The sequence below is a fragment of the Watersipora subatra genome, chromosome 5 (genome assembly GCF_963576615.1).
Source record: "Watersipora subatra chromosome 5, tzWatSuba1.1, whole genome shotgun sequence".
NCBI classification, from domain to species: domain Eukaryota; kingdom Metazoa; phylum Bryozoa; class Gymnolaemata; order Cheilostomatida; family Watersiporidae; genus Watersipora; species Watersipora subatra.
The window spans coordinates 9,577,904-9,603,819 of record NC_088712.1 but is presented as its reverse complement, the minus strand read 5'-3'; the positions used below and the strand labels follow the sequence as shown (position 1 = coordinate 9,603,819).

General features: G+C 34.7%; 1 protein-coding gene and 1 long non-coding RNA gene across 2 annotated transcripts; both read left to right on the top strand.

The window, feature by feature from the left end:
* Positions 1–2,009: 2,009 nt before the first annotated feature.
* Positions 2,010–7,443, top strand: LOC137397094 (uncharacterized). Its single transcript, XM_068083379.1, has 3 exons — positions 2,010–4,445; positions 4,724–5,803; positions 5,902–7,443. Exons 1-3 carry the CDS (start codon positions 2,010–2,012, stop codon positions 7,441–7,443), a joined length of 5,058 nt encoding a protein of 1,685 aa, XP_067939480.1.
* An 11,110-nt stretch (positions 7,444–18,553) lies between these two features.
* On the top strand, positions 18,554–20,499 carry LOC137396907 (uncharacterized). Its single transcript, XR_010978654.1, has 3 exons — positions 18,554–18,648; positions 18,949–19,093; positions 19,864–20,499. It is a non-coding gene; the product is annotated as an uncharacterized lncRNA (long non-coding RNA).
* Positions 20,500–25,916: the final 5,417 nt, after the last annotated feature.

The window sequence follows — 25,916 nt, the reverse complement described above, 5'->3', positions numbered from 1 at the left end:
CTATTCTGCCAAGTAAAAATAATAACAAATATTTGTACGACTACAATAAAAAAACACAAAATGTTTTTACTATTAAAAACAGTTCTACCCATTTGTTGTCTATCTGCAGCCAGAGATCAAGGTAAGGATAAAAGACAAAATTCAACGATGCTGCAACTTGTGATATTCAGACTAGTATATTGAGACTGTAACATCTGTACCAATTCATCGCCTTTCTATTTATTAACAATTGCTCAGCTATCTCATTATCTTTTTATCAACACATTTAATGATGTTTTACGATGAACTAGAGGGTTGCGAAAGTTGTAAATAATGAATATAACGCTAAATGCACGAATTTGTTCTCTTGGGTGATTAGCAAGTGCTGTGAGACATACTAACATTCATATAGAATTTGAGAACTCATCCGACATGATATTTTACGTTTTATGAAAAATTTTTGCATAGTAGGAAGCAAAAAACTTCATATAAGTTCTTTACGTTATCTTGAAATTATGTCATAGTAGGTAAACTCCACAGGAGCCTCTACTGTATTTCTGTAAAAGGCAAAGTAACTCTGGACCATTTTGTTGCCACAATGTCCTAATGCTATTACCATTTAAAAAAAAAGATAACAAATAAATACATGTATATTTGCTGGTTCTTTGGGAATTAATTAATTCCTAGTTTTCAAGTTTTAAATTTACTGTAAATGTATAGGCAAGTCACCTGCAAATAATTTATATTGTTAGTGTTGATTTGTAAATGGCAACACAAGTTCGTATCTTTATGCTCCTGAAAGGACATTGAAAATTCATATACAGATTTGTTTGAATTTTTAAAATTAATTTTATGTGATGTTCATATGACTCAACATCAGCTTCGATCTCAGACTCAGAGTCAGGCTCTGTTGCGGCTTGGATAGCCGACAGCTTAGGGCTGGACTAACGCTTGTGGGCTTCGGGATTAGCCGTCAGCTTGCCCGGTGTTGCATCCAGGACGGGACCAAATGGTCAATTCAAATCCTCAGTGTCTGATTACCAGTTGTCTTAGTGGAAGTAGGCTACCAGTCCAATAAGGTTAGTAATTTGTTTATTATTTTTGTTAGTTAATAATTCATGAATAGTGAGTTTTTGTGTACTTGTTGTTTGTTATTTGTGCTGTGTATCTGTACTTTGAGTTTTATTACTCGTTCCATTTTTATGTCTACTTTTTTTTTGATTGCAGTTCTACGAAAATATATTCAGTATAACTTACAAGCCTATGGCCACTACAAGTAGAACTTACGGATAATCATTGCCATCATCCCACTGCCAAGTCAGATGAAATAGAAAATCTATAAAAGGTTGAATTAGTTCTTCCTTTGTTGCTGCAAGCCTGCAACTCCGCCAAGATAAGAGAGCTGCTAATGAACTACCCAGGGCTAAAGCCTTCACTGCCTCAATACTAAACTGTATGTATGTACATGTATAATCTATTCCATCTGAAGATCAGGGACATAATCAATCTTGGGTCTCGTCCATCATTATTAGAGGCAATCACTCATCATTGATGAACCTTGCAACGCACTTTTACTTGAAGGCCTTGATGAACTCTACCTCTAATCACTATTAATCCTTGACTAATCATTGACGTGTATCATGCATAAGCGTCAACGACTTTTTAACCAGTTTAATACTGATATATTATTTTCTTTCAACAAAACTCACAAATTTATCGTACTGTTGGATTAAAATTCAGGTATCCGGTCGTTATATCAACTTGATACATACAACATAACATTTATTTACTATAATTTTGAATGCTTAACACTTTTCCAAATTCACTTATGTACTTCACTGTTGGTCAGACACTGACTTGATTTGGTTTATGATTGCTGGTCTTGGCCTCGTCTGTAGCGAGTTGGCACTGCTGGCGTGCTGTCTTTGGTGTTCGCTTGCGTTTCTTCTTGCCTTGAGTTTTGGTTGGCTGTGCTTGCTTGCCGCGGTCCTGGCCGAGCTCCATTGTGGGGCTGCTGCTGGAGTGGGATTATGGCATCGAATGCAAGTCTAGATGGGCTTAGAGGCCTGCGGAAATTTGAGCTTCAATCAATGTTATCTAAACTAAAATTACCTGTGCATGGCACCAAGGCTGAGCTAATTCAAAGGATAGCTCTTTATAATACCAAATGTGAAATTGATGACCAATTTAAAACTGCTAAAATTGAAATATCAAAAATTGAACTTGAGATGACTAGACTACACAGCATTATTAAACCCACAAAAAATATGACATCAACACCACAACATGGTGCGCAGCCAAATAAGACACCTGGTGATATATTTATTAGAAAAATCGAACAACCATCAGTCAGATTTCTACCACAGTCTACTACTGATAGCGATCTCATAAGGGAAAGTGAAAAGAGCATGACAAACATTCCAATGGAACTTACTCTTGGTGACCATGGCAGGATAAACAAACCAACGCCTGTCCCTAGACAAAGTGTGTACATGCCTATAACTAGTTCTGACAACTCTCATAAGTCTAGTTCACCTAATGTGGCACCAAAACCTGCTCCTAGAAAGTCATTAACTAAATTTAGCAGTCAATTAGGTCATGACCTTTCAAACAACAGAAATGTACCAGATAATGATCAGAACAGTCAAGCAATAAGTTGTTATTCTTCTACTTGCAACAATAATAGTGGTACAGAAGCCACTAATATACAGCTTAGTGATATAATTAAAGCCTTTACTCAGTCGCTCGCAATGTCAAAATTGCCCACCCCAGAACCACCTGTATTCACAGGAGAAACCCTTAAATACAAGGACTGGAAAAAGGCTTTTAATGCTATGATTGTGTATAGAGGTTTGTCAGACAGGAAAAACCTATTCTACCTTCAAAGGTATGTCTCAGGTGAAGCTGCTGAGGCTATCAGCGGTTATTTTACCTTAGATTCAAGAAGTGCATACTCAGATGCCCAGGCAGTGCTAGATAGGCGCTATGGAAACAGTTTTGTTATATCGGAGGCTTTCCGTACAAGGCTGGAAAACTGGCCAAAGATTTCCGCACGAGATGGTGCAGCACTTCGCAGATTTTCTGACTTCCTCGGGCAGTGTAACGCTGCTATGTTTGAGATACCTGAGCTAAAACTTCTAGATGACAACCGAGAAAACCGAAAGATGTTGTGTCTACTGCCAGATTGGCTTGTTAATTTGTGGAATCGCAACGCCTCAAAATACCAGATTGCTCACAATTGTTTTCCTCCATTTTCGGAGTTTGAAAATTTCATTAGGTTAGAAGCAGATATAGCCTGCAATCCTGTTACCTCACTACAGTCTCTTAGGCCAACCCCACAGCCAAGAAGCCACAATACCGATCAAAGGCGTCACCATGCTCTTGCATCTGCCGTGACTCATCGGGATAACAGTCTGTCAGATGCCGAACCATGTGCAATGTGCAACTCAATATCTCACAAACTGGCACAGTGTCCCAAGTTTGAGCAACTGCCCATAGATGACAAGTATTCTTTAGTGACTAGTAAAAGATTATCCTTTGTGTGTTTGGCACAGAATCACTTCGCTAACCAGTGCAGAGTGAATAAGTTATGCGACCAATGTGGTGGAAGGCATGCCACCATACTATATAGAAGCAAAACAAAAACTCAGGAAATTGTGAACAACAATCAGCATGCTAATAATGCACACTGCAATTCAGCTGCAAGCAGCATGCAAAACACAGGACTCTGTACCATGATAATTCCAGTGTGGGTTTCCACACGCTCAAACCCCAGCAAAAAACATCTGACATATGCATTGTTAGACACTCAATCTGATGTTACATTTATAACCAATGAAGTCGCTAGGCAGCTCAAATCAAACAGTATTACTCCTACGACTTTAAAAATATTAACTATGACAAGCCAAGGCTCAAATGTAAAATGTGACAAACTTACTGATATAATTATCAGAGGGTACACCTCTAAAGAAAGCATTGATATCTCTACATGTTACACTAGGGATTCAATTCCACATAACATTGATCACATACCAACTAATAAATTAGCTCAAAGAATACCACACCTACATCGCATTGCAGATCAAATACCACCGCTTCTAGATTGCGGTGTTGGTCTACTGATAGGCTATAATTGTAGCAGAGCTCTATCTCCAGTTGAATTCATACCAGCCAAAGGAAATTTACCATATGCAGTAAAGACAGCCCTAGGTTGGTGCTTAGTAGGTTCCTTTACACCCAGCACTCAGAAACAACCAAAGTCCATTCACTCAACCCTCTCACACCGAATAAGCTCGGAGGAATTAACTTCCTCTGAACTTCTGAAGAAATTAGAAGGTGATTTCAGTGTGCCTGTCAAAGATGATTTTGTTTCACAGGAAGATATGGCTTTTCTGTCGATAATGAATAAAGAAGTGGTGCAGCTTAACAATGGCTACTACTACCTACCCCTTCCCTTAAAACAAGGGGTAATTTGAGTGCCCATAACTACAAGGTCGTTCTGCACAGACTTCACTGTCTTCAGTCCAAATTTGCCAAATCAGCGTCCTTTGAAAGAGATTAAAAGGAGTTCATGAACGGCATAATTTCTCGTGGGGAAGCCAAAATCGCTTCGAGTTCTGCAGCTGGTCCATGCTGGTATATACCACATCATGGTGTATATCACAAAAAGAAAAACAAACTACGTGTAGTATTTGACTGTAGTGCGGAATATCAAGGTATCAGCTTAAACGAGTACCTTTTGCAGGGCCCTGACTTGAACAATGATTTACTCGGAGTACTAACAAGATTTAGGCTAGAACACGTAGCGGTAGCTTGTGATATAGAAAAAATGTTTCATCACTTCAAGGTGCTGCCCAAGTATCGGGACTACTTGAGATTCCTGTGGTTTAGTCCCACTGATCCTACCAAGATAGTAGTCTACAGAATGTGTGTGCACCTATTTGGAGCACGTTCCTCCCCTGCAGTAGCCAAATTTGCTCTTAAGCAACTAGCTTCTGACTATGCAAAAAAAGATTCTTCTGCTGGATCTTTCATTCATAGAAACTTTTATGTAGACGATGGCCTGATAAGTGTACCCACTATTTCTGAAGCCATCAACCTAGTCAAGGCAACTCAGTCTATTTGCATGAAGGGAAATGTTCGAGTTCATAAACTTCTTTCAAATGAGAGACAGGTGATGCAAGCCTTTCCCAAGGAAGATTGGGCAGGTGAACCCAATTCATCGTACTCACTGCTTCCTGCAATAGAGAGAACCTTGGGTATTCAATGGTGTCTAGACACAGACACATTTCAATTTGACTTCAAAATCGACTGCTGTTCTTGCACTAGACAGAATGTCCTATCGGGAATCGCGACTATCTTTGACCCCATTGGTGTTCTCTCCCCACTATTGTTAGAAGGAAGGTACATTCTCCAGATGGCTTGCAAGGAAAAGCTGGGATGGGATCAAAAATTACCTAAAACTCTTGAAGATAACTGGAAGAAATGGAGAGGTCAGTTCAACTCTGTATCCAGAATTTCAATTCCCAGGTGTCTCAAACCAGCCAGTCTCAGCGGGAGTGTCATCTTATCTCAAATACACACATTTGCAGATGCTAGTTCCATTGGGTATGGTGCTTGTTCCTATTTGAGGCAGAAGGACAGGTTTGGAAACGTCTGCTGTTCCTTTCTCATGGGCAAATCTAGAGTAGCACCTCTCAAAGTAACCACCATACCACGCCTTGAACTACAAGCAGGAGTGCTTGCTGCCAAGCAACATGCATATCTTCAGGCAGAGCTTGATGTTTTGCACTGTGAGGGTTTTTTGTGGACTGACTCTAAGATTGTATTAGGTTACCTAGCAAATGAGTCAAGGCGCTTCCATGTTTTTGTTGCAAACAGAGTTGCAAAAAAATCCGACAACTTATTCCTACCACTCAATAGAACTGGGTTGAAAGCCAATCAAACCCTGCTGATTTTGCTTCTCGAGGTCTTGAAGCCTCTTCATTTCTAAGATCTTTCTGGTTGTCGGGGCCTGAATTCCTATTGCAAAAGGATTTTTCAGCGAAGAATCCTGCAGAGTTCTTGGTTCATGATGATGATCCAGAAGTAAAGTTAAAAAATCCAGCATACCTTCATGTGATCAACTCTGATACTCAATCTGCTATACTCGACACTGTTGAAAAATTATCACGATGGACTTCTGCGGTTCGCTGTGCTGCCTTGGTTTATGGTACCATTAAAAGTAGATTTAAATATCATGTTCATCTCAGTGTTGAGTTGCTGGAACGTACCAAAATATGGCTGATAAGTTCAGTGCAACGAGCTACCATGCAAAAGGACTATGAAAAACTAACGAGGGATAAGATGGTTGAACAATCAGGCTCAATGTGGAGATTAGATCCTTTCATTGATGAGAATGGAGTCATTCGTGTTGGTGGTAGAATGAAATTCTCTTCTATGCTCTATAGAGAGAAACATCCTATTGTTCTACCAAGAGAAGGACATATCACCAAACTAATTACTGAACACTACCACAGAAAGGCTGCTCATCAAGGTAGGACTACAACAATGGCAGCTATCCGGTCTGCTGAATACTGGATAGTCTCCAGCAGATCGGTAGTCTCGGCAGTCATTCACAATTGTGTCGCATGTCGCCGTCTTAGACGAAATACTGAAGTGCAAAAGATGGCAGATTTGCCCTCTGACAGAACAGACCCATCTTCACCTTTCATGCAGGTAGGACTGGACTGCTTTGGTCCCTTTCTTGTGAAGGAAGGCAGGAAGTCTCTGAAGAAGTATGGTGTCATCTTTGTTTGTCTCCAGAGTCGTGCAGTGCACGTGGAATTAGTAGATGATATGTCGACATATGCCTTTATTAACTCTTTAAGATGCTTTATTGCCTTACGTGGCAATGTATATCATATACGATGTGATAGAGGCTCAAACTTTGTTGGGGCGGCAAATGAGCTAGCCAAAGCTTTCAAGGAAATGAGCCAAGATCATATTAAGAGCTTTCTTCTTGACAGAAACTGTGACTTTGTCTTCAATTCTCCTAGTGCAAGTCATATGGGTAGAGTCTGGGAAAGACTGATCAGGGTGTTTAGAAACATAATCAACGGAATTCTTCTGCAGAGTCACGACAAGCTAGATAGTGCATCAATTAGGACCCTATTTTATGAGACCATGTCCATTGTGAACAGTCGTCCTATTTCTAAAATTGAAGATGATGTTGAACCTCTCACACCAAACCATCTACTTATGATTAAACCGGAAATGGTGCAACCCCCACCAGGAGTGTTCACTAGTGCTGACATGTATGCTCGAAAACGTTGGAGACGTGTGCAACACCTGGTCAACTTGTCTTGGTCTCGCTGGAAATCTGAGTATTTGCAGGCTCTGCAGAACCGGTCTAAATGGCAAGGGACAAAACGAAACCTGAAGGTAGGAGATATTGTCTTGCTCAAAGACGAGCCAGTCTGTTGATCTGACTGGAGTATGGCCAAAATAGTCGAACTCCTACCGGGTAAAGATGGTCTAGTACGGAAAGCTAAGGTGCAAGTTTCCAAATCCAGTTCTCAAGGGGGTATAATCGCGGAAAGACCAATCCATAAGATGGTGTTATTGTTAGAAAATTAATGCAACAGTTAACTTGGGTTGTCTCCTTTTTTGATAGGTCTTGGGTCTTGTCTGGGTTTTCATGTTTTTTTTGTCTGTGGTCTTGTTCTGGTAGTACCCCTTGACTGGCAGTTTGGGGGGAGTGTTGCGGCTTGGATAGCCGACAGCTTAGGGCTGGACTAACGCTTGTGGGCTTCGGGATTAGCCGTCAGCTTGCCCGGTGTTGCATCCAGGACGGGACCAAATGGTCAGTTCAAATCCTCAGTGTCTGATTAACAGTTGTATTAGTGGAAGTAGGCTACCAGTCCAATAAGGTTAGTAATTTGTTTATTATTTTTGTTAGTTAATAATTCATGAATAGTGAGTTTTTGTGTACTTGTTGTTTGTTATTTGTGCTGTGTATCTGTACTTTGAGTTTTAATACTCGTTCCATTTTTATGTCTACTTTTTTTTTTATTGCAGTTCTACGAAAATATATTCAGTATAACTTACAAGCCTATGGCCACTACAGGCTCAGACTCAGAAATTTAGAAACAAAGTGAAAAGTTTGTAACACTGTATTAAAAACCCAGACTCAGTATAAAATACATTTTTTGTAATGAAACATAGTGAGTAAAGGCTAAGAAGTACAGGCCTTGATAGAGACACTCGTGTCATAACTTACATAATCTAACATAGACTAGGTAAAAATTAAACTAAACCAGCGTATATACCACTTCCTTGTTTACTTGTTTGTTGCGAGCGATAAGTCCCAAAAGAGATTTTCATGTGTAATCAGTATGTTCATAATTATTTCATGACCATACAAAGTGGTTCAGTGCAACAGTTGGTAGTGAGCTTGTTTGCGAAACCAGATATCTGACTTCGCTCAGTGCAAGATTTTTTTTTCTAATGCCCCGAGCTTGGTTTCGAACAGACAGAAGAACAAACACAGCCCTTATTATAGGAAAGATTCTTTCCAGTCTCATTACTTTCTGTTCGAGAAATCAAATTCACGTTAAAAGGTTAAAGTTCAAATATTCCAAACTACTAGTTAAGTGCCTGCTTCAGTGTGATGTCATATGTGGGAAAGTTTGTTCATTCAAATTTGCATCAGGAGTCACAAGGATGCTGCGCTTTATGCTACCAGTAAGAGCGTTCATGGTAATGCTTGATGTTTGCACCTAATGACTTGTCGTGATTGGCTAGCTATTTGCAGATATGTTCAAACACAATGTGGTTGTATTGAGGATATTTTTTCTTTCTATGTAGGTGCCACATACATGTGATATAAGAAAACTTTAGTCAAGCAACCTCTTTTAGAAAATGTGTTAAAACTCTGAAAGTGGGTTTATATATGTAGTTTAAAAGTTAGCCGTTTCTAAAGCAAATTGTTTTAAATATTTAAAAATGAAAAAATTATTGGTGAATTTTACAATTAATTTTATGACCAGACCCATCTTCTAATTAATTGATATTTTAGAGCTATAATTTTAAGCCATTATGTTTGTTACGCTTACCCTTTCTGTACTGAAACTGACAATGCCAAGATAGGAGACTTGTCTGGGCATATTTTTATAAAGTCATGAAATGTTGTAATCTGCGCGAACTATATTATACATATTTGTGTGACCCATACGGCTAAAGTCATTATCCTGAATAACTAGTCTATTTTTCTGTATTATGCTGTAAAGTAAGTCTATAATCCCATACCATTCTGTATAGCTATGATCTATTATCTTGTCATTATCCTGCATAGATGTTACTATATTGTGTTCAGTGGTTGGTGAGTCTGTAAAAATATATGTACAGACACATCCTTAAATCTCACCTGTCTAATATAAAACACATACTACAATCAACTTAACATGGTGTCAGGACTTTAGAAGCACACCTACCATACAGCTACGTCGCAAGTTTTCAGACTTGGCTGATAGCGGTTCTTTTAGGCCGCCTCCATTACACATCTTCTGGCAGGGTAGTCTGTTCAAAATCTGAGTGACGGTAGCAGGAATCGAACAGCTTGGTTAGAGACCTTTCACTTTTAAATGACAGCAACAAAAAATAATGCTAAAGAAGAGCGTGTTAAGGTGGCTACTCTACTCACAATCCCTGTAGTCAAAGGTCAGGAGCTGTTTAGGAAACTTGACTTATCAGCGTCAACTTAAACCTGTCAAAGATGCCTTTACTAGTTACTCCGCTTCCAAATTCAAGAAAAATTGAAACGTTAAAAGTTTTTAGCCAGGTAAAACAGACAGACACACTGTTTTATAGGTTTATATCATCACTCAAAGGTCTAAACATGACATGCAACTTTCATGAGGCAGAGAATAATAAAGCTTTGAGAAACATAATTGTATTTGGTATTAGATCAGAGTCATAAACAAGTGAATTGTTTAACATACCAGAACAGCTTACTTTAGCTAAGTGCATCAAATTTCGTCAAGGGTTTGATACAAAAAAGCAGTAAAAGAAAAATTTTAGGATGTCAAATATGGAACCAATTGCTAAGACAAAAATCCATGTTCTCATAAGAAAAAAAACTAATATTTATTATACCACAGAACTAACTGATTTGTGCCATTAAAGGATGACACATAGCAGCAACTAACATAGCATAAATTGGTTTGGATTGTTAAGACACCAGTAATGGTCTTCTTATTAGTGAACTTCAACAATTTACGCTTCTAAAAGTGTGCTTGTAAAAAAGTGAGGGTCGTAGTAATAATTTCAAAAAAAATATTGGATTGTTTCTAGTGATATTTGACCAACAGGGGTTATACGTATGCCTTTTTATACCATATCAACAGTGGAGTGTATCAACAGTTATACAGTTAACAGTTATAATCGTTTTGCCAAATAAATGTCTGATTTTACTCACAAAGTGAATCAAATGTTTTAATTTTTTACAGTCATTTCTAAACCAAAAATATAGAGGTATAATACCACAATAATGATTAGTAAAATAACATTAGTTATTTTACTAACAAGTGAAAATTTTAGCCTGGTAATTAAATGTTTGGTAAAACCAAGTCTTTGACATTGATACATGTAACTATTGCTATGAAGTTTGACCACACTATTGAGCATGCAGCTTTGCATCATCAAATGCCGTAAAAAGGGGTACATAATATTGCATAATGAGTTCAGACAATTTTTGTTTTCATTTCAACTACCTTGGTTGACCTATTAAACATGTTGTGAGTCAGATGACATACCGCTAGTACTATTGGTTACAATGTTATTATGACTGCTAATAATTAACAAACTCAATTTCACTACTACTAATGCTAAATATAACATCATCAAAATCTACTTATCTACAATTTGTGAAAGCTACATGGCTGTTATCTGATCATCCCAAGAAAATATAATTAAAAACCTTTGCAAAACAAAACTAAATTCAGAGGAAGAACAAAACATGTTTTTAATTGGCTCAGCTTGAACTCATAGTTGCTTTCTGCTGATTTAGCAATGTCATGATGCGGTAACTTTACAACTTTTTACTTCTTAGAAATGTTTTGTACTAAACCTACAAAAGTTGTTTCACTCCTTCAAATTTTAGCTCAAATTGGTAGGTGTGGTGTTTAATGACTTATCACTCATTATTCTCTTCTTAAGTTATATTTATTGAAAAAAACTAAAAGAGAACATCTAGCAAAAAAAAATATAACTATTGTGTTACCAATTTATATGATGAGAAAGGAAACATCTGCTAAAACGACAGCATTAATACTTAGATATGAAGTGTCACTAATCATCCTAACAAACTATTAAACAATAACTGTCCAGTTCTCTTGCGCTGTTGATGTAGATGTTTTATGCTTTATTTACTAATAATAAACAACTTGATTAGAAACGATAAAAAACAACAGCATTCAGACATATCACTATTTAGTCGATAGTAGTGTGGTCATGCAAAATCAACTCAGAATATGTGCAATCAATTTATACTTTGACATCTACACAAATGTTTTTTTGCATGTATTTGTAGTTGCACTTTTTTATTTTTATCAATTTTGGATAAAAGTTAGTTGGTTGAAACTCTGTATATTAAACTGTAAATATTGCAAACATACTGTGTATGTACAAAAATAAGGCTTTAAATCAAAAATTAGTACAAAGACTAAGATTTTATATGAGAATCTCGTTTAATATTTAAACATCTTTTGAACTAAAGAATACTTGTAGTATGCTTCAGCACTGCTCTACCCAGCCATTAGCTCATCCAGAATGAAAATAGTTGGAAACACATTACATTTCAATGCGCGTAAGTGTAGATTCAGATTGTAATATACACACTTCACTAGCTGAGCTGGTTCATATGTCACTATTTCATATACATGTGGTTTTATTAGTATTTATTGCATCTGTGGAGTTTTTGTTTAGCTGGCATATAATATATCCTTGAAAAATTAAGTGTGTACCATATAGGAGATAGTGTAAGTGCGCAATTTTAACAAAAAAAGTGCAGGTAAGTTAAGATAGTTTGTTGTTTACAGTATGTTAGCAGGCTGAATGTTCAGGATTGCTTGAGAAAAAATATTTTGCGCAGAAACCTTATTTTTAATCAACATACACACTGTATACCATTCTAAAATTTAAATGAATGTTTTTTATATATGTGCAATAAGCCTAACTATGGTAATGACATATTAGCACATATTCAGAGTATTTTGCAAACTCTGGGCATATATTTTTCTTCTAATGCACTATTAGTCCTGTTGGCTATTATTTCTTTAACTTACATATTATTTGTGGTGAAACCTGTCAAGGTGCCATATTTTTGTTTTCAAAAACCTGACTTTTGTTCTTTCTTATGCTCTGTTATTACTTGGTTATTACTTAGCTAAAACTAAAAGTATATTACCAGAGCCTTTTAAAAACAAAATATGAACAATATGAACATGAAACAAAATACTAGTTTCTGTAATTGCACAGCAAACCAGACAATATCAAACACAAAAACATGTTTTGTTATTTAAAACATCGCTTTCTGAACACTATAGTTGCTGGTTTATGAATGCTAGGAAATTTTTTGGACTGTTAGTAGAATTAGGATAAAAAAAATTCAGTTTGAACTTGCTATAATTTAATATAATAGTAATTTAATGCAGAGTTATGATGCATCATGTGATAATAAAACAATCAAGAAATGGAGCTCCGAAAGAGAATATAAGATCACATCACAAAGAACTCTTTTTTTCATTCTGAATATGGTTATCAGCTGCAGAAGATTCCTAAAGCAAAGAAACAATCTGTACTCCTGCAAAGAAGACAGTTATATTTAAACTAAAAGATATTGCAACAACGCTTGAAATAAAACACTGTACAGAAACAAAAGCATTGTTTATAGAAACAAACTGTTTAGATCACTGATTTTTACATTTCGTCTTTTTTAATGTTGATAAAAGCAATTACCGAGCACAATGTTTGTGAAAATACTGCATAGCAGTATATGAACTTAGTACTAGGTTTGAACTTACATGTAGGTTAGGTTCAGTTTTTTTTCCTTTTACAACCATTGTCATTTACTACTGGACAGTACTTTTCAATTGCCATTGTAAAACTATTTAATGTTTTTTATCTTCCTGAAAAATATTTATTTGTTATGGATGCTTGCTGTTATGGAAGTTTTTCACGCATTAAAGTCTGTGTATTGCATGACTATTGAAATTGACAGCATTGCGAAACATTGAGAAAATTGGTTAGATTTTTATCAGTACACATAAGGCTACCACTGGTGTGTTACCGTGAACTCTCTTATGAGAAACTAAACATGGTGCGTATATAATATGTAGGTTTTAAAGAACATAAGAGTAACGTAAGAAACTCGATATTTAATAATTGTCAAGATAAGATGATAAATGTTAGTTCATGTTCAGTCAGGTGAAACATGAGTCTGCATAAAATAATTAAGAACATCAAAACCAGAAGGATCTGCTGCCATGTTATTGCACATTAATATATGTTGGTTTCTTAGTAGATGATTACAGCAATGTACAAATCAAAAATGTTTTGCGGGAAAACAGAAAGAAGAAATCACAAGAGATTAAGTAATAGTGACCATAGTGCTTTGTAACCATGTGTGTTTGTTATTATCCCCATGCGAAGGCTATGCTGCCAAATGAATGACTGCCTAGTAGAAACAGCTCTATAATATTTCACTTGTTTTTTAGTACAAACATAGATTTTTTCATAGAATGATTATTAGGTAAAGGTTTAGTTTATTTTAAATGTAAATGCAAATGTCAAGCCATGATGTGTTGTTTACAAATAGCTAGTGCAAGTTATAACTGGGGCATAGTTGTGGCTTATTATGTGGTTGTTACAAATAATATGTATAGTAAATATATGGTGCTTGTCTATGCAAATCAATAGTTTCCATGTCACACTTATGAATAAAGAAGTAACCCACAATTGTCACATTCGAAGAAATGAGCTAAGCGTGTGCAATTAAATGAACTGCACTAAGTGTCACTTGACAGAGTTTGGCCCACTTTGATGGATGTCACTGTATTAATTATTGCTACACTCTGAATTTTGTCTTAACTTAGTGAACCATTATGTCTGAAGTGCTGGTAATGTGTGTCAAGCTTTGCACTGATATTTGTAGCGCTTACATTAGAAAACACTTTGCACCTAAACTTAAACTTAATTTTTCAAATGTGACCAGATGTTACATAGCAAATTTCAACGAATTAAAGTTGGTACACAATGGCTAGAGAGATTGCAAGAAACCTTTGTAGTTCGATTATAAACATCAAAGGATAAGCTTGTTATTTTATGTTTGATTGATTTTAGGACCCTCTAAATGTGTTTGGTTGTAACAGTTTAATATCGCATGTCACACAAAACCACATTAATCACCACTTAAATTTCTTTTCAGGGCATAAATCATGAAAAATGGTACCAATTTAGGTGATCTAATAAAAACAACAAAATAAGTTATTCCCCAGGCATTTGCTGCCATTTATTCTAATATTAGCGAACAAACTTTACATTATAGCATATCTCATATAACAACAATATGCACCAAAATCTAAACCTATCTTGTCAGACATCATAAGCTGTTACATGATAAACTTCAAGAAACCATAGTTGGTACACAATGGTTAGATAGAATGCAAGAAATTTTTGTAGTTCGTATATAAACAGCAAAGGATAAGCTTGTTATTTTATGCTTGGTTGATTTTAGGACCCACTAAATGTGTTTGGTTGTAACAGTTTATTATAGCATGTCACATGAAACCACATTAATCACCACTTAAAATTCTTGTCATGACAAACATCAAAAAGAACTGGTATTACTTTAAGTGTTCTAATGAAAACAACCATATAAGTTATTCCCCAGGCATTTGCTGCAGTTCATGCAAATATTAGCAAATGAACTTTACATTGTAGCATATCTTATTGAACCACATACAACTAAGTGTTGCCTATAATTGATTTTCTACTGCTTCATAAAATCAACGTTCCTGCTACTTACAAGACCCTAAATGGAAAAACCCAGTACAAGATCGATTATGCATTTTTTTGTGGTTTATGCAAACTGTAGCAAACAAATTATTCATTATATCCTATTTTACCATGCCTAATGCCCTATATTAGTGCCACTAGGACCGTTCGTAGCTCCAGGCATATTTTAACTGCAATTGATCAAGTTTTTTTGCCATTTTTAGGTTTCAATGCCTCATCAGATTGCAACAAAAACCGTTATATATTAGCATTTGCATTGAATGGAGTACCAACAACAAAAAACTTCATTTGTATTGTTTAAATAGTTTGAAAAGTTAATCTCTTGGATTAGATTGATGGTGTGACTAGCTCCGTAGCAAGTAGTTCAAATATCAGTTCACTCTTTTTCTTGATTATTTGAAAGCCAAGCTGTGTGCCTACCTAAAAATAATATCTACCAGTAAGATCTTTTAACTTTTTTCCTTTAATAATATTTTATAATACTAGTATAAAATCATTGTGTCTCTTCTGATCATCACAAAATTTAAACAACGGTAACAACTTGCATTATCTGTATGTCTCATGAAATTTTAGTAATAATTTGGTCAACCATCATATTCTAAGGAATTCTCTCTGTTCTTTACTAGATGGATATAAAGACAGGTATCGACTGGCATAAAGTATTGTAGCTTATGGCATCAGCTCTGAGACTTGAAAGTAGGTTGCAAACTACATACTTTACATAATATTTAAGAGTTTACTATATTAAGAGAACATATGTGCATTAAATGATTTAAAATATGTTAGCAGTCATGTTAGCAGTTAAAACGTGGCAAAGGCTATTAGGAAAAATCTAAAAATGAGGAGTTGTAGATGTTATCCTTCCAGTTGAACGAACTGCTTATTCTTATTATAAGAGTAAGCAGATTTTTCCTAATAGCTCATGCCCTTTTTTACTGAAAAGGTAAATTTGTGGGTGAGAGTGCTGATAAAGTTCATCTGGCTTCAATTTTAAGATAACTATTTATATCAAGTTGAAACTATTTACACAACTGTTTCAGAGATTCTTTTTTCTCCTATTCAACGTGTGCAATATACTCTTATACATCAAATGCAAAATACTTGGGAAAGCAATGCAAATGCGCTGTGATCGCTTTTTAAATATTTACCTTGCTGCAGAATAAGTAATAATGAAGTTAATCTTCAACATCAAAGAAACTCTTAGAGCATAAGAAATGCTTTCAAATTACTTTCAAAAAGATAACATCAATTCCTGAGATGGTAACGAAATGTCTGATGCACATTCGCCAACTTTTTTCCACTTTTGCAATTTGTTCCGCAATATTTTGATCTCATTAAGGAAGCTTTTATTAGAACTGAGGAATTTCAAATAGGATTTTATTACTTACTTGGCATTTATTTTCCTACGGTTATCTATGGTTTATCCTAGATTTTTTTAAAATATAATGCATGTATATTCTAAAACAGACAACTGAAGAGAAGTTTAATGAAAACAGTTGTTGTCAAAGTAACATCTAACTGCAACATGAAGTATTCAGTGGTGTCCATTTACGGTGTACAGAACATGAGAGTGTGAGAAGCTGCTGCAGAAAATGCAATCACAAAGTTTTTTAAGCACAGTATCCCAAAAAAAACTGGAACTATTGACAATCAGACAACCAATTAATTTTGAATACAACAAGTGTACGTTTTTTTGTGACAAGATGCTCTTCCATAAACTGGTTTCATACAACTGGCAACAGTCATGTGTGGAGCTGGATGGGCATTTAAAAAATACAGCAGTTGTGAAAGGTAACAAATTTACTGTGTAAGAACAATTTATTGTGGATGGGCTAACCAGATGATGCGCTTGAAAAAACCATTAGACCTCCCGCAATTAGAATACCATTCAGTACATTAGTTGGCAAATAAGACATTTATCAATGCTTGAGTCTAGAGTGCAAAGGCAGATCTTTTTGTTTCAGACAAAAAACTTTCTTCTGTATTGAAAAAAAAAGCAAGTTATGTTGGCCTATTGATTTTGTAAAATTGGAGTTAGCTTATACATGATGTATACATTAGTCATGTTTCTGTCAAGAAAAAGGAAGAAAGGTTTTTTAGTATTTCATTGTTTTTTAAACCCATCTGATCAAAGTGATCAGATCAGCTCTGTTGATGCTGTCTATTACAGCATTTGAGTTAGCCTCTGCAGCTGGAAAGGTTTTGACTTGATTATTGCAGAGCTTCATTTTGCGAGAAGCACCCATTAACAGCATGCGTACGTTTTAGCTATCTACTCAAGATATTGCCAAAATCGGGCCATCTTCTATCATTCTTATCTACCCTTTGGTAGATCGCTTATTTTTGATGCTATCAGAAAGACTTTGGTGACTGTGGTGTACTGTGCAGGGCACATTCGTTTGATTTCTGAGCGGCTTTTTCCTATAAAAATTAGCTAGTGTAAAAATTATCGACTACTAAATGGCAATTTTTACAATTGTAATATTATATTACTTTGATAGAAACATCAAACGGCTGTTACTAGTGTAATACTTTGAGGTCCAATGTGTAATAGACAGCAATGTGCACATAAAAAGTTTGAGTCAGCAAGATGGTACAACTTAGGGCCTCAGTGATGATGCTTTTTATGTAGATGCAGTTGACTCGATCGTGTTGGCCTTAGACTACGATGATTGTTTTTTCTGGTGGTAATAGTTGGGTAAAATCATAGCCTTGTTTCTACATAGCTGCTGCTTTTTCAAGAGTTGACCAAAACTTTTACTGAAGAGCTACAATTCCGATTGACTATGGAGGCATTATAACCCAGCCAGAAACATGTCACAATCCATACATGGAGTTGCAAGTGACCTAAATTATTTCTTGAAATACTGCAAGGTTTTGGCTGCAATAATTTCTATCAAGTACGTTGCATTTTGAAGCTTTCAACAATATCTTGTTTCAACAATGCAGTAAATGCAGTTGGTCACTTCTATGTAGCACTTTTCCATGAATAAAGTTTGAACTGCCATTGCCAAACTTTCTTCCGCGCATGCCTATACTCAGAGTATCGTTAAATTGCACTACTGTAAGCTTTTACAAACTGCTTATGACATGCTCAGTAAGAATGAAATGTAAACATAAAATATTTCAAGTGTGAAGTATCAGCAAGTTGTTTGAAGTTGGTATGAAAACTACAGCAGATTAGATCAAATAACTACCTATATATAGTGATCTGATATATTTAAACTATTTCAAGTAAGCCAACACAATAAGTATCTTGAAGGTGTTTCTGTTTTATTTTGTTTTGAAACGTTTCCTTTCCTGAGTGCCAAAACTCTAATGAAAGTTGGTAGATGGTAATGCTGATACTAGGGAAGTTAATTTTTGATGTTGCCAATGATCTAATGTTAGTTTTGTATAGACTGTTCATCATCTTGCATAGCAACTAATGTGACACATAAATCGCTCAATAGTAATTGATTGCCATGAATGTTTGCTACTAAGCCATGCCGAAAAACAAGACCCAATGATCCATAGGTATAGCGACAACCCTGTTAATCACCCATGGTTGTTTGAACAATGATGTTCACTGTGAAGGGCTCCTGTGACTGATAGACCAAAATCAAAAGCTAAAAGGTAAGTAGCAAGCGTTTGTTTACAAGATTTATGCCACAAAAGGCAATTGAAGAAAAATTGTTAACAAGCGAAAGGTTATGCATTGCCTGGCAGTTTGGGATCAAGCTATAGCAAATAATGCCTAAAATAACATAGTAACAAGTAATTATTTTTGCACGTAAACATTTACTTATGTCGGCAATTGTATTGCTGTGTAATATATTTTTACAATATAGGTATTTCTATTTACTAATAGTGTATATTACTTATATTACTGTATTGGCAATACTTAATGTTTCAAGTAAAACTTTTCTCTTTTAGAATTTTGCCAAATGATGACTAAAGACTGATATTTTGTTTATTTTAATTGTAAGGACCGAACCAATACGAAACAAAATATCCATATCAACTATGTCATTTTGCTTCCTTATCACTGGGGCATTCTGCGCTATCGTATTTTTACACAGTAAGTAGGATACAGCTTTCTTATTCATACCTACCAACCATGTCATGCCATAAACATATTTTGTCTGAAGCATCGCAACATATAAGTCAATATTGGTATCTTCAAGGAAGGTAATGTCAACAAAACAGTTTTAACAATCTTTAGCTGCTGTGTTTGATTTATAAGTAATGGCCACTGTTTTACAAAAGTTATTATGTAAGCCGTACACAGTTTTTCAAAAAGAATTCAACTTTTTTTCGCAAGTTTATGATCAAAAACTCAAAGTGAGTTTTCAGTTTTTGTACACTTTGAAATTTGTTAAAAAAATTGTACAATTTCAATATTAAATTATTTAGTAAGGCTATCTTTTGTTTTAAATTTAAAATTTTAATTTTTAATTAGTTTGTCGTGAATTAATAGCTTTGCTTTATTGGATGTTTAGTTTCATAAAACTTTGTTTTTGTTTATGACAATTACATGCAGATATTTTACCTTTCTTAAATGTTTTAAACTTTCACATAGAGTCTCACTTATAAGTACCATGCTATTTGACTGATTCATTTAACTTTTCCTTCTACACACCAGCATTTGTCTCTGTCCCTGTTTATCGTAGTAAGCTAAAATACTACAAAAGCAGTTTAATTGTAAGAAGCACTTTTTAGACACTTCAAACTGTAAAAAATAGGATCTGCTTTAAAATAAAATCATTTCTAGCAATTTAAAATGTTTTCTCATGCACTCAATGTGATTACTCAAACATATTCAGATCATATTTATTTTACATTTTTCAGGTTTTGAGAAAATCAAGTCAACATGTGGGACGTGTGAAGCTTATGACATAATTAATGGAGTTTGTGTGTCATGTGAAGACTATTGCAGGTCAATATTGTGTATGGATTATGCATGTACTAAATCGATCAACCTGTGTAGATGCATCAAATGTTTGACTTATGGTCTTTCTTGTAAAGATGTTTGCATAAAAAACCGCTGCAATAGTAGTAGGCTTGTAGGAGATGATTGCAACTGCGGAGATTGCTTTGAATATTTCCAATAAATAATTTATGACATTTTGGATCGAACAAAAATTATTCATCATTATTCAAACCCTTATTGAAATTTTTACATGATATTTCAAGTTAAAACTTACAACATAAATTCATAATTCAATTTTAGTACTCTTATTTTCAAGTGCACCATTCATTGTATTATCCCTATTAACTTACCAATGTGAATGTTTTTCTAAGCATTTATGGTATGGCATAACTTGTGTTGTTACTATTTGATGCTCTGTGAGCTTTGTTCAACCCGTTTCTCTTTGCCAGAAACAAACATTCTTCATCCATGATAGCAGCCAACACAGGTGATTGTCAATACGAATCATCTGTGTTCCAGAGGAAATTGATCCCTGAACATGCAACAAATGCATTTCTGACAAAAAGTAAAATATAGCAATTCATGCGTATTATAACTTTTTGTTTAGCAGGCCTTACTCAGACTACAATATAATTTTTAATCAAAACAAATCTACAAGTCTTTTTACAAGTGATACGCATATTTTCGATATTATGTACTGGTATCTGAATAAATTGTAGTCTTTATTTTAGCAAGAAACAAAATAACTGCTGTAACTCTTGTGACTTGAAGCACATACATAGCTTTAGCCTGGTTCTACCCAACAAGTAATGTATCTCCTGGGAGAATAGTTTCATCTGAAATACATTTCAAAGCACATAGGTGTAGTTTCAAGTTCTGATATACATATTTCTCTAGTTTACCTTACTTTTGTTTCACCATATAATATACATGTAGTTTTAGCAGTATCGATGATATGTGTTAAGTCCTTGTTGAACTATAAAGAAATATGCTTTTGAACAACTTGTATGTAACCTTGTTAGACTAAAATTATATATACTTGATGCAAGCTAGTTGTGTTTTAAATGGTTTGCACTTCAATGTGTGTTCATCGTTTTACTAGAAAAAGAATTTGCTGTTTTTACTTATGTTGTTTGTTTTTTGAGAAACAATTTTTCTTGACCATTGCTCTTACATCTTTTTTTCTATTGCATAGCTGTTAATAATTTCAGACAAAAAAATTTTTTTTTATTTGTAAGACTGGTACAAATAATTTTTTTTCTGTTTTTTTTGGAACTGAATACCTGTTTAGGAGTTTTGCCGTTCGAATTGACAAAAAAATGCACTACATTAACAAAATGTACTCAGCTTCAACAGTACATAAAATACTTTCACTAGTGTGTTACTCTCAGCTTTATTATGACTGACAATACATCATGTATAAATAATAGTGTTAGTGCTTTCGTGTGTGTGCGCGCGTGCGTGCATGAGTGCATGTTTGCTTGCATGCTTTTGTGGGCAGCCCTTTAGAAACAGAATATTAACCAATATAAAACAAAAAACAATTTCAGACTTGTCTAGATGAAATTAAAAAAGTTCGTTTGGGTTCAATAAGGTTTTCAAACTATCATAGTTAACCTAATTGCATGAGCTTGCATCAAAACCAGGCTGAGCCATTCCTCCTTTTTGTTGCTTATGAAAATCAGTTGCGTAGTAAAGGTCTGCATTATTGCTCAACTTAAAAATATTTTTTAAAGAAGCTGAAAACAATAACAGCGAATAGATTAATTCTGAAAACTGTTCCAAATAATCAACTAGTGATATACATCGTATGCTTGCATGAATATTTATATGCGAGCACAAAGACACTAATCAGGCACTTTGCTACTGAGAACAAACAGTTATAACTTTAGTCTTTCAGCTGTCAAACAATCATAGCTCAATTTATTGAGTTTTCTAAACTGGAATTTTGCGTAAGTTCTTTATGAAAATACAAATGTTATGTGGTGGAACAGTGTGTAAAAGTAACTAGCCTATGCTAGTAATTGAGGAATAGTTGAGGCTCATTATGTAGTCGTTGCAGGCTTTGAGAGAACTATGTCGTGGTTAACCATGCGTATCCTTATTCTTCTGACACACTGTTTCGATTACGGAGAAAACCTATTAATCTTACTTTTGAAGACATAGTTATTTTTATTGATTTGTCACACAATAAACTAGACCAGCTTTTAGCTGGCAGAGTTCTACCCACGTCAGTTAATGACACTACATTGCTGCTACGTTGGATATTTGTAATGACATGGTTTAAAACTGGTGATGAATTATACTCAGAAATCACTCAACAAGTGAAGATTTATTTTCACCTTCAAACATCATCATATTTTACGACGCAAATAATATTTAAAAACAATTTTAAAAAGCAAATGTTATGATGCATTTTATAATTTTAGGTCACTGATGAGCAGAAAGATTGAAATTGTTTACAAATGAGATTCACTTAGTGTATCATGTTTGTGTATTAGAGGTTACTCTAGCATGTAAGGTACCATTTTAATCAATGCTTTAAATTATTGTCATGACATAAATCTAAAAAACTGCTACAACAGTATTCTCTCTAAGAAAGCATTCCACAAAAAGATTTAGTACATGTTCATTGTACTTCAAACAAATTTTAACAAACAGACAGTACACCTAAATGTTATGAATTTTCATGTGCATAGCCAAATTGTTCAAATATTTTATTTCCAGAGATTTGATAAGAAAAAAAAATTGTTTCTGGTTTCATTGTGTGTTTCTCGTGTTTTCTATTTATGTCATTTTCATCTCATACGAGTTTGCCTCTTGTTTCGTCACTGGCTGTTAGTTTATTCATCCAATGTTCATCGATAGTTTGTTTTTTATTCAAATTTTGTTTTTTATTGCGCTCATTTTCCTTCGTTCAACAATTTTATTATCTTCTTTTTATTTTTATGCACCATGTTTTTGGTTTGTACTTGAACCGAGCTCCTTAAATCTTCGTAATTGCAGTCATTTACCGCTTCAAATTACATTTGCGGTAAGTAATGGTTTGGAGATGAAACTACACCAAAATGCCATTAATAGGTCACCAAAATCGGTCTTCGGTTCTGACTGTCAATATAAGCCAACATTTCTGTAGTTATCATTAGGGACCTTTTTATGATAATCGATGTTGGCCAACGACTTTTTGAGTATAACAAAGACCTTTTTTTATGACAGTCAATATAGGTCAATCAGTATAGATCAACTATTTTTTTGGGCATCACTATGGGCTTTTTATTGCAATTTAAATAAGTCGACTATCTTTAGGTACCATTATGTTCCTTTTTCAAGGCAACCTGATTAGGCCAATAGCTATTATAACCTCAATGAAGCAAAGCAATATAGTACTCCCAAATAAAAAATAATAATTCTCTTTCAATTTTTACAAAAAATGATGTATTGAATTATAACTAACAAAAATCAACCGCAATTATTCGATGAATTGTTATTATTTAGAATCAACAGAAAATTCCTTGCCAGAGTCCAATATCAAAAAATTTACAAAACCAAAACATACACTTAATATTTTTGTAGATTCGTGAATACACCTGCAAAAGAAAAAAGCCACCATTTTTTTCAAATTGAAAAAACTTAGAGGCATGGTCTACTATAAAGATGTGCTGGTCTAAAATATCTCAAGTTAGTTTTGAAAAGTTTCAGTATTTAAAAAATATTTAAGCTGTTGCTTGCTAGATCTCGTTTTATTCATCTTAGAACAGAAACAACAAAAAGCAGAAACCGCAATATCAAGCTGTGCTATGCAAGCAAAATAGAAAGTAACAAGTGAGTTTTTACAAACCTATATATCCTTGTAAAATTTTTGTGACAAAATTTTGGCTAAATATTTTGTCATTTTGATCTATGATCAAAATCTTTGAAAAGGTACTAAGGCAAGTCACTATAAAGGCTTTCTTGCAAAATAAACAATTATCGTGGGTAGTTTAAAACCTTATAAACATTCTGAGTGTCAGTGTGCATTCAAACCACACGACTATATTACATATTCACTCAGAACATATTAGTCATCAATTAAATACACACAGTAGTATGAAAATCTTATATGAACGTGTCCAGTTAGCACCATGAGATTTGTGCTGACATGTTAAATCCTGGCCACATTAAATGACAAGTTGGTTTACTTAGGATATCAGAGTGCATGATAAATATTCCATCCAAGTAATACTAACCACAAAATTAGCAATAATAAAGCATAGCATTGGAGCAATTTCACTAAAGTTGTTTTGCTTGTTGAAAGTAGTTAATTGCGTCAACTCATTTATGGTGACAGCGAAGAGTTGATTTTAATCAATTCTTACTAGTAGTACATGCTGAGTCAATTCAGTTCAACTTTAGGTGAAATATACTAGACAATCAATTCAAATAATTTAAAGATGAGTGTTACGACTTGATTGAGTATGTCATGCAAGCTGTGTTTCTTTGATGATTAGTAAGACAACAAGCTGTCACAGTGGTTTTTGAGGCCACAGGCTAGAATGACAATGCTGTGTGAACAGACAAGCTAGTCATATTCTGATGACTACGAAAGCGGGCTAGCATTACACCAGTTTGCTAGAGCTATAATAGGGCTATAGTATGGGTAGCATATGAAATCACTGGCATCGGCTATAGCAGTGGCTAGCAATACCATGATGACCACAATATGTCCATGCAGAGACGAGTGCAATTGTGATGAGTCAAAGCTGTCACTGTAGTAATCGCGGTATGCCGAGACTAGAATTACAATTTGAGTACTAAAGACTAGTTAGAGCATTGGCTAGCTCTGAAGCATTCAAGTGAAGTACAAAAGTGCACCCTTATTATGTATAAGTATACCATAATGATGAGTAAAGGCAAAAAATCTCAGAGCATCGAGATTTGGAACACTACCACATTGAGTCATAGCACTGCCTAGCAATGAGGTGAGAGTCAAAGCACTGGCTAGCATTATGGTGATGAGCTGAAAAAATTTGAATGTTTTTAAAAAAATAATATTGTTATTCAGTAAGTAATATACCTGGCAGAGGTTGAACCATAACATAAATAATTAAATGTTAACGGTTATACTGCAAGCAAATATATGGTACTTAGAATTACTTCAGCAATGATTATAAAACAGTCTGACAATGGATATATGTGCAATAATTTTTTTCATGCACTTGAGAATGCATTGTATCAATGAATGCTTACTTGTAATTATATGTAAAACACTGATATATAGAACTATATGTGTGTTATTAAGTAGACAACGAGATTAAACTAGCTATTGTACTGAAGCCAGAAAAACAACAGAGCTGACTAAGTACAAACTCATAACAATATATTGTTCATTCTGTCCATAATAATCATTTCGGCTACAACTAGAAAGGTTCGTACAATCATAAAAACCTGTAAGAACATTCACAGTAGTATCATATTCATTGAGGACTTGTTCATCATTATTTTATGAATCACAAAATGCTGGAAAATTAGAGTAAGTACGATAAATTCCGTTGTTTGCATCTCAATCCTTTATGACCTACCAACGAACAAATAATATCGATTTTTTGTGATACCATGCTAATAAAATTTGTTATTATAACAAAAGAATTTGATAAAGATAAAAACTGTTACAAATGGAAAGGAAATTCTTGGTGTAACATTCTGTGAAAAAAGTTATGTTGATTGGTTTTTGCTGTTACCTAGCAAGAGATTTCGTAAATAAAACCATGTGAATGACGGAATTCCAGCAGCTAGGAACTCTGACACAGCCTATGCTATGCCAGAAAACTGGTCTTCGGTTTCAAAGGGTAAAATTCATCAATAACAACCGTAAAATTTAACCAGCTGTGACATATCTATCAATAACCCACTTGCTAGACTACACAAAAATAATAAACAAACCTCTCAATATAAACAAAGACGCATTCTGCTCAGTGGCAGATCAAGGCTGACT

Bases quoted from the DNA above. Each gene is read 5' to 3' on its own strand.
- LOC137397094 (XM_068083379.1), top strand. From the start codon at position 2,010: ATGGCATCGAATGCAAGTCTAGATGGGCTTAGAGGCCTGCGGAAATTT. The intron at 4,446-4,723 runs GTAATTTGAGTG...TACCTTTTGCAG, and splicing joins CCCTTCCCTTAAAACAAGGG to GGCCCTGACTTGAACAATGA. The intron at 5,804-5,901 runs GTATTAGGTTAC...ACCACTCAATAG, and splicing joins TGTGGACTGACTCTAAGATT to AACTGGGTTGAAAGCCAATC.